This window comes from Chiloscyllium plagiosum, chromosome 42 (genome assembly GCF_004010195.1).
Source record: "Chiloscyllium plagiosum isolate BGI_BamShark_2017 chromosome 42, ASM401019v2, whole genome shotgun sequence".
NCBI classification, from domain to species: Eukaryota; Metazoa; Chordata; class Chondrichthyes; order Orectolobiformes; family Hemiscylliidae; genus Chiloscyllium; species Chiloscyllium plagiosum.
Window position 1 is genome coordinate 3,213,243 of NC_057751.1, and position 9,385 is coordinate 3,222,627.

At 42.1% G+C, this 9,385-nt stretch overlaps 1 protein-coding gene across 1 annotated transcript; it reads left to right on the forward strand.

Annotated features, from left to right (window-relative positions):
- The first annotated feature begins 3,774 nt into the window (after nt 1-3,774).
- LOC122543024 (small nuclear ribonucleoprotein G-like) lies at nt 3,775-8,296 on the forward strand. The gene is made up of 2 exons (XM_043681201.1): nt 3,775-4,050; nt 7,974-8,296. Exons 1-2 carry the CDS (start codon nt 3,787-3,789, stop codon nt 8,022-8,024), a joined length of 315 nt encoding a protein of 104 aa, XP_043537136.1. The 5' UTR covers nt 3,775-3,786; the 3' UTR covers nt 8,025-8,296.
- Nucleotides 8,297-9,385: the final 1,089 nt, after the last annotated feature.

A 9,385-nucleotide genomic window follows, 5' to 3' on the forward strand; every position in this document is an offset into this window, starting at 1 on the left:
TTGTAATAGTACAGGTTGCAGATTGTAATGTTGCAGACTGTAATAGTACAGGTTGCAGAGTGTAATATTGCAGATTGTAATAGTACAGGTTGCAGATTGTAATGTTGCAGACTGTAATAGTACAGGTTGCAGAGTGTAATATTGCAGATTGTAATAGTACAGGTTGCAGATTGTAATGTTGCAGACTGTAATAGTACAGGTTGCAGAGTGTAATATTGCAGATTGTAATAGTACAGGTTGCAGATTGTAATGTTGCAGACTGTAATAGTACAGGTTGCAGAGTGTAATATTGCAGATTGTAATAGTACAGGTTGCAGATTGTAATGTTGCAGACTGTAATAGTACAGGTTGCAGAGTGTAATATTGCAGATTGTAATAGTACAGGTTGCAGATTGTAATGTTGCAGACTGTAATAGTACAGGTTGCAGAGTGTAATATTGCAGATTGTAATAGTACAGGTTGCAGATTGTAATGTTGCAGACTGTAATAGTACAGGTTGCAGAGTGTAATATTGCAGATTGTAATAGTACAGGTTGCAGATTGTAATGTTGCAGACTGTAATAGTACAGGTTGCAGAGTGTAATATTGCAGATTGTAATAGTACAGGTTGCAGATTGTAATGTTGCAGACTGTAATAGTACAGGTTGCAGAGTGTAATATTGCAGATTGTAATAGTACAGGTTGCAGATTGTAATGTTGCAGACTGTAATAGTACAGGTTGCAGAGTGTAATATTGCAGATTGTAATAGTACAGGTTGCAGATTGTAATGTTGCAGACTGTAATAGTACAGGTTGCAGAGTGTAATATTGCAGATTGTAATAGTACAGGTTGCAGATTGTAATGTTGCAGACTGTAATAGTACAGGTTGCAGAGTGTAATATTGCAGATTGTAATAGTACAGGTTGCAGATTGTAATGTTGCAGACTGTAATAGTACAGGTTGCAGAGTGTAATATTGCAGATTGTAATAGTACAGGTTGCAGATTGTAATGTTGCAGACTGTAATAGTACAGGTTGCAGAGTGTAATATTGCAGATTGTAATAGTACAGGTTGCAGATTGTAATGTTGCAGACTGTAATAGTACAGGTTGCAGAGTGTAATATTGCAGATTGTAATAGTACAGGTTGCAGATTGTAATGTTGCAGACTGTAATAGTACAGGTTGCAGAGTGTAATATTGCAGATTGTAATAGTACAGGTTGCAGATTGTAATGTTGCAGACTGTAATAGTACAGGTTGCAGAGTGTAATATTGCAGATTGTAATAGTACAGGTTGCAGATTGTAATGTTGCAGACTGTAATAGTACAGGTTGCAGAGTGTAATATTGCAGATTGTAATAGTACAGGTTGCAGATTGTAATGTTGCAGACTGTAATAGTACAGGTTGCAGAGTGTAATATTGCAGATTGTAATAGTACAGGTTGCAGATTGTAATGTTGCAGACTGTAATAGTACAGGTTGCAGAGTGTAATATTGCAGATTGTAATAGTACAGGTTGCAGATTGTAATGTTGCAGACTGTAATAGTACAGGTTGCAGAGTGTAATATTGCAGATTGTAATAGTACAGGTTGCAGATTGTAATGTTGCAGACTGTAATAGTACAGGTTGCAGAGTGTAATATTGCAGATTGTAATAGTACAGGTTGCAGATTGTAATGTTGCAGACTGTAATAGTACAGGTTGCAGAGTGTAATATTGCAGATTGTAATAGTACAGGTTGCAGATTGTAATGTTGCAGACTGTAATAGTACAGGTTGCAGAGTGTAATATTGCAGATTGTAATAGTACAGGTTGCAGATTGTAATGTTGCAGACTCCCCCCCTCCCCCAGTCACTGTCGCGGCCCTCAGGCTGTCCAGAGTGTAACATGGGCCGGTGAGGTGAAGGGGCAGGTACCTGCCAGGTTGGCCGAGGGACCTGAGCCTGTTTTCGTCAGAGAGAGCAATTCCGTCGTCCCACTGCAGCGTTGAAACGGGCCTTTTGGCCCAATGGGTCCACACTGACCCCCTGCCCATCCAGACTCATTCACGGAATGCTCTACAGGATGGGTAAATGTATAGGAAAGGTGTAAGAGGGGTATTGGCCTGTTGCTGCCAAATGGGACTAGCTTAGGTTAGGATATCTGGTTGGCATGAATGGGTTGGCATGAATGGGTCTGTTTCCATGCTGTACGTCTCCATGACTCTGTTTACCCCAGACTGATGCACCTAACATAGACATCTCTGAACACTATGGGACAGTTTAGCACAATCAATTCACCCCGAACCTGCACATCTCTGGACTGCGGGAGGATACCCACGCAGACACGGGGAGAATGTCTGTGTGGAGTTTGCACAGTCAACAAGGAAGGAATCAAACCCGGGTCCCTGGCACTGAGGCAGCAGCGCTAGCCACTGTGCCACCCTAATAAGGTTGAGCAGTGACTTAATTGAGACGTACAAGATAATCAGAGCGTTAGACAGGGTGGGAACTGAGAGTCTACTTCCTCGGATGGTGATGGCAAGCACGAGGAGATGTAGGTTTAAACTGAAGAGTGATAGATATCGGTCAGATGTCAAGAGTTTCTTTGCTTAGTAGTAGGGTCATGGATCACATTGCCTGCAACAGAAGCAGACTTGCCAACTTTCAGGGCATTTAAATGGTCATTGGGTGGACATAGAGATGAAAATGGAATAGTGTAGGTTATATGGGCTTCTGACTGGTTCCACGGTTTGGTGCAACATTGAGGGTAGAAGGGTCTGTACTGCGCTGTCATGTTCTAGATTCTATTGAGGAAATGTGAGGTTGCCCATCTTGGATGGGGGAGGAAGAGAAGTGTATCTGAATAATCAAAGTTTGCAGAGGGATCTGAATGTGTTTGTGCTTTTGAATTTTTTGCTCAAAAGATGATTGAGGTGGTTCTTTTTGACGATTTAACATGCAGCATTAGACAGTTTATTTGAGTAAGGGTGGTATGCACAGCAGGAATATGGAACAATCTGGTCAGCTGCAATTCCGTTGAAAGGTGAGCAGGCTTGAGAGACCAAGGGTTTACTGACATTGTAATTTGTGCATCTATCTTTGTAGTATGTCTGATTTAAGACAGATCTGTGAAAAATTTATATCTTCATAACAGTTTATAAATATCTTCATCAAGGTACATGGAGCTGGATTTTATAGGCCAGGTCCATCTGAATTTTGTACAGTATTTTCAATTTTTGCAGAGTTAGTGAGACAGTGAGGTGGTGATATTAATACCAGTCATCACGCAGGCTCTGCTGCACAGTAACTGGGATTTAGTTCCCCTTTTAACTTAAATGTTCATCACATTGCATTCGTCAACACTGCATTCAAACTTGATTGGACCTTTTCTTCGGTTCTGCGATATTAGAGTAAAGGCTGGCATTCACCTTGAATCAAACTGTAAACAAACCTGTCGGAAATTGCACAGCTATATTGTAAACCTCTTTCATCTTCACAAGGTGGTATAAATCCTCATGAGTTTGGTATTTGGTCAAAGATGTGCGTTTCGGAGGCTGATTTCTCTGTATTGCTTCTGAGGCTGCTCGAGCAGCGAGAATGCTTTTGACCAGAAATGAATCCGAAGGAAAATTGACTTAGTCTTTTTCATTGATGTTATTACCAAAGTTCAAAACCTTGGTTTGATTTGATAGTTTCTTCATTCATGGTGTTGAACTGAAAATGGTGGGAAGTGCACTGACATCGCAATTGTCAGTGAGTTGTTGACAATTTATTGGCAGAACCAGGTGGACAGTCAGTTGGAAGGTAACTCGTGGCCAACCCTGCAATGATGAATTGTGGAACTGACAGAGTTCCACGTGGTCTGTGCAGAGATCATAGCGTATCACAGCTTTGTGAAACAAATGGAGGTGCTGGCGACAAAAGCTTTTGTTGTGGGTCTCATGAGCCTTTGTTTTCTCATTCAGTCAAACTGAATGGTGGGAGGCATGTACAAGGAATTCTGCGTGGATTCGATCCCTTCATGAATCTTGTGGTGGATGAGTCAGTCGAGATGGCGCCTGGTGGACAGCAGAACAATATTGGTATGGTGGTAAGTATTGAGTGTCTCCTCTTCATTTGTATGTGTAACTCAGTTCTTCCCATTTAAGAGTCCTTCAACCAGTTGGTTTGCGGACTTATTGCTGCACTGCCCTGACACATCAGGGACTGAAGGAAAACCTCCAACTCAAAGCCACCCACAGGGTGTTTCAGTGGGTCATTGGAAGGTCAAGTTGGCCTTCAACAGGAACTGACTGTGGTGATCCCAGGGCAGAAAGGCAAATTCAAGTTAGGATCTAGTAAGCGGCCTGAAAGGGGGGTCTGAGGACTTGAGGTGAAAGCCATGTGATCTTAAACAAACAAGAAGAAACTTGACATGCTATGTTCAGACATTGACAAAATCAACACGTGTAACTTTTTTTCTCACACCCAGGTTTTAACATTGGTCATACAATGATCAAGCATCCCAGAGCACAAACAATAAATTTGATCAAAGCCGATCCCACGTGTTAATCAGCATTGCCACATCCACCCCCCAAATAAAAGATGCATAGTCGGTCATAAAATCTGATGTAATTTTGCAGCGAGTTACATTTCTTCACTTCCATTGATTTGTCCTTCATGCTACATCTCCAACTGTTTTGTCATGGATTTTCTCAGGTGAGGGTCAGTCGCTTACCTCGCTTGGGCCCATGCTCCCTTGAACTGTGGAAGCCATGCTCCCTCAGACACAGCACTGCCTTTTGACAAAATAATGAGGTTCACCAAGCCATGACTGCTGCTGGATGTTTGAGAGGCCCAATCTTGTTTTGTTGCATTCAGCAGAAATGATTCCTGTCAGATTTTTAATCTCCTCTCTCAGCTGCACTGAGGTATTTATGCCTGCAGTTGCTCTCACCAACGCAGTCAGCGACCTTCTCATTTTCTCAGCTTCAGGACAACTGAGTTCTGACTCCAATACCAAGTTGTGCCCACTCATTCTTGGAACTTCCTTCTGAGTTCTGACAGCATGCAGATATCTAAATGGTCTTCACTTCAGTCTTCCCCGCACAATATGAGTATAACAGTTAACAATGTGAAGCTTAAAAACTGCAATTCAATAGGGAGTCCACACTGTCTCCTTCATGTTTTGGACTCCAGTGACCCTAGAACTATGCTGAATGACCCAAAAGAACCCCAGTCCCTATTGCAGAACAGAACTGAACACTCAGTCCTACAGCACAGAGTCAGCTCCTTCGGTCCAACCAGTCCATGCTGACCACAATCCCAAACTAAAGTCGTCCCACCTGGCGGCCCCTGACCCAGATCTGTCCAAACTTTTCCTATTCATGTATTTAACCAAATGTCGTCTTAATATTGTGTTTGTATCTGCATCTACCACTTCCTTAGGAAGTAATCCCACTCACGAGCTGCCCTCTTTGAGTTTAAAAAAAATTTGGCCCTCTTGTCTTTTAAATCTCTGTCTTCTAACCTGAAAAATGTGCTATGAGTCTTGAAATCCCTCATCCTTGGCAAAAGGTAACTGCAATTAACTGTATTGTTCCCTTCATTGTTTTATAAACTTGCCTCTTAACGTTCAATGCTAGTGAAAAAAGACCCAGCCTACTCAGTCCAACTCAAACCCTCTTCCCAGCAACATCCTGGTAAACCATAGTGAACGTCTACTGCTCTGCCTCCATCAGTGTTTATGGTAACTTGCTCAAAAAAACTGAATCAAGTTTGTGAGACATGCACAAAACCATGCTGATTAGCCCTAATCAATTTTTTGCCCCTCTAAATGTCCATAATTCCAACAATTTCCCCAAACCCCAAGTCAGGCTCACAGGTCTACAGTTCCCCATTTCTCCTTATAACCTTTCTTAAACAAAGGGACAAGATTAACCACCGTCCTGTAATCAGGCACCTCAACCGTAGTTATACATGATATTTCTGCAAGGGGTCTCATAGTTTCCTCCCTTTCTGGGATATATCAGATCACATCCTGGAGAGTTATCCACCTTTATCTTCTCTAAGACCTCTTGAACTTTGTCTTCTGTAATGTGAACTTAACTGATGTGAAATATTCATTTAGTATTTCTCCCAAAGGGGTTCAACACAAAGATGATGTCCTTGATCTTTAAGAGGGCCTTTGCTCTCTTGCTCTGAACCAAGTTGTCCATATCCAAGATCAGGTTCTCTTGTTCATGACTAGAACGCAATATCTTTATTCATTCATTGTTCCTTCATGTTACCAACCTTCGCCTTCACTCTAACAGGAACGTGATGCCTCTGAACTCTCATCATCACACTCTCTCATGCATCTAGCCTATCAGACGTGCCTTTTACTTGCAAGCAGTGCTCCAAACACATACCAACCAACCCGACCGCCCTATGGCTGAACACTTCAACTCGCCCTCCCACTCTGCCAAGGACATGCAGGTCCTGGGCGACTTCTATCACCATTCCCTAACCATCTGGAGGAAGAACACCTCATTTTTCACCTTGGGACTCGCCAACCCTCGGGGATCAATGTGGATTTCACCGGTTTCCTTATTCCTCCACCACCCCCCCCTCTCACACACACACCCCTTATCCCAGTCCCAAGCGTTGGCACTGCCTTCTCGACCTTCCTTCCCATCTATTTACTCCACCCTAGTCTCTGACCTATCACTTTGACCCCCACATTCATCTACCTACCACGTTCCCAGGTACTCACCTCCAACCCCCTACCATTTATCTCCTGCCCCACAGATGTTTGAGAAACGTCTTCACTTATTACAGCGATAATGTATTCCTGAATTAACAACGTCACCCCATCTTCTTTCTTGCCTCCTTTCCTATCCTTCCTATTGCATCTAAAACCTGGAACTTTGAGCTGTCAATCTTGTCCATCTCTCAGCCAAGTTTCTCTAATAGCTATGATGTCTCAATCCCATCTTCTTAAATATGTCCTCAGTTCATCAACCTTAACTATAAGTCCCCTTGCATTCAAATAAATGCAGTTTAGTTCTTCAGACTCTGATTCTTTCTTGTCTTTCTTTTCAAACTGATGTGCTCTCTTCACATTCATAACCTTCCCCACCAATCTTTGTATTTACACTGCTACTTAGAATTCCTCCACTCCCCCTCTCTATTAGGATAAAGCTTCCTCTAATGGAATGAGCAAATCTGCCTGTTCAGATATTGATCCCTTTCCAGTTCAGATTAGACCCATCCTTTTTCAACAGATCTTTACTGTCCCAAAATACATTCTATTTATCCAAAACCTGATTTCCTGAACAATCAACAAAATTTTCAGCCATTGATTGATCTCCTTGATCTTTTTGTTCCTTCCCTCATTTTAGCAAATGAAGCACAGTTGAACCGGAGTGTACATTGCAGATGAAATGATCATGATGATTGAGAATTATTTCATTACTGTGTCCAGTGACACTGAAAGTGCAGCACTTGTTTTTAAATGCTCATACAACTACTATGGGTTATACTCAGGAACCACAGTTAAATTATCCTTGTTGTTTTGTAAACTGCTGAGGGCTATCCATCTTTCAAAATCTCCAGACTGTGCTAATGCTGTTGGAGCATGGCTATGTATTCATTTTATGTTTAATAATGAAATCATAGTTGTGCCTTGGCAATTGAATAGAGGTCCCTTCACTTGAGAACCAGGAGTGTGTGTGCATGCACCACAGAATTGAGATTTTTGCAGTTCTTCTTTCTTGCTGTGCTGCCCTGGATCGTGATCCTCCTTTGTTACTTATGTCTCCTCATCAAACGACATGGCAGTTTTCTGTCGTAGTCGCCTGCTCCTTCAGATCTCTTAAACGATTTCCAAATGGGTGAGGGGTTTGCCCTCTGGATCCCTGTATTGTTGACAAGTCCGGCACAGAAAGTTTGAGGAACAGTAGCTTGTTCTTGGCTGGTTGTTCCAGCATGAAAATGTACTTGTTTGGTTTTCTTTCAGTGCACATATTAATTTTGTTTCCATTCATCCATTAGGTTATTCGTGGGAACAGCATTATTATGCTCGAAGCCTTAGAACGAGTCTAGTGAAGATGGCAGTTATTGCTGAAACCATGGCAGAGTTGATGAATCGAGAGAACTGTTCCAAGCTGTTAGTCGTCTTGGGTTTTTGAGATAAAAGGCAATGTGTTCAAAGTTAATATGGAGCGACATAGGTCCTTAGTGAATACTGGATGATTTTGGGATCTGAACTACCTGCGAAGTCTTGTTTTGTATGAAATGTATTTGTATTCTACAAGTTGACTATTCTTGAACACTGAATGATCTGTAATAAAACATTTGTAGTTTTTTGAAAATAATTTGTGTGCGTTGAGTATTGGAATGGGAGGTGGTTATAGACTCCCGACACATCTGATGGAAATACAGAGGAACCTCTTATGATCCGAAGGACACAGGCTGGGCGTATTTTGTTTGGTTAATCGAACTCCGGATAACCAAATGCCGGATAACTTAGTTTAGCCGAGCATCAGGACATTGTGATCTTGCCGGATAATCCAGTATTTGAATAATCGAGCTTCCTCTGTGTACCAAGTACAAATGCGCATGAATGAAAATCAGCATGTTGCACCTGCCAGCTGCATTCATACTCTTAACATTGCGATTGTCAATGGAAGTTTGCTTACTGAGCTGGAAGGTTCCTATTCAGATTTTTCATCACCATACTAAGTAATATCAGTGAGCATCTGGTGAAGCACTGTTGTGAGTGACGTGCGTTCTATTTGTGTTTAGGTTTCCTTGGGTTGGTGATGACACCACCACAGGAACTGAAATTGCCTGTTCTTTTTCCTCAGGGTGGTAAATGCAGTCCAGGTCAGTGTGTTTGTTGATAGAGTTCTTGTCGGAATGTAGTCCCTCTCGGAATTCTGATGCGTGTCTCTGGCTTGTCCTCGGATGGATGTGATGTCCCACTGCAAGTGGTGTCCTTACTCGTCATTATGTAAAGATACCAGTGAGAGAGGGTGTTGTCTTTTTGTGGCTCGTTGATGTACGTGTATCCTGGTGGCTCGTTTTCTGCCTGTTTGTCCAATGTAGTGTTTGTTACAGTTCTTGCAAGGTATTTTGTCAATGACATTAGTTTTGCTTGTTGTCTGTATAGAGTATTTGAAGTTCATTAGCTGCTGTTTTAGTGGGTTTGTGGGCTACCATGATGCTAAGGGGTTGAGTAGTCTGGCAGTCTCCCCTACATCAAAGACATCTTGGAACTCACTGCCAGATCATATTGTTGTGCTCTAAGTACACACTTATGATTACAGGAAATGTGTCTTCCCTCCCCATCAATGCAATCAAGTTAACAAACTATCCAACTTTCTTTTTCTGAGCATCTGACTGATCAATGAAATGTTGACAGTGAAGGAGAAGTGTTGCGGAGGGAACAGTCCCTGTCGATG

What these genes read in the sequence shown, in the direction of transcription:
- LOC122543024 (XM_043681201.1), top strand. Translation starts at nt 3,787, where the DNA reads ATGATGAATTGTGGAACTGACAGAGTTCCACGTGGTCTGTGCAGAGAT. An exon ending in AGAACAATATTGGTATGGTG is followed by an intron (nt 4,051 to 7,973) that starts GTAAGTATTGAG and finishes TTCATCCATTAG; the next exon opens with GTTATTCGTGGGAACAGCAT.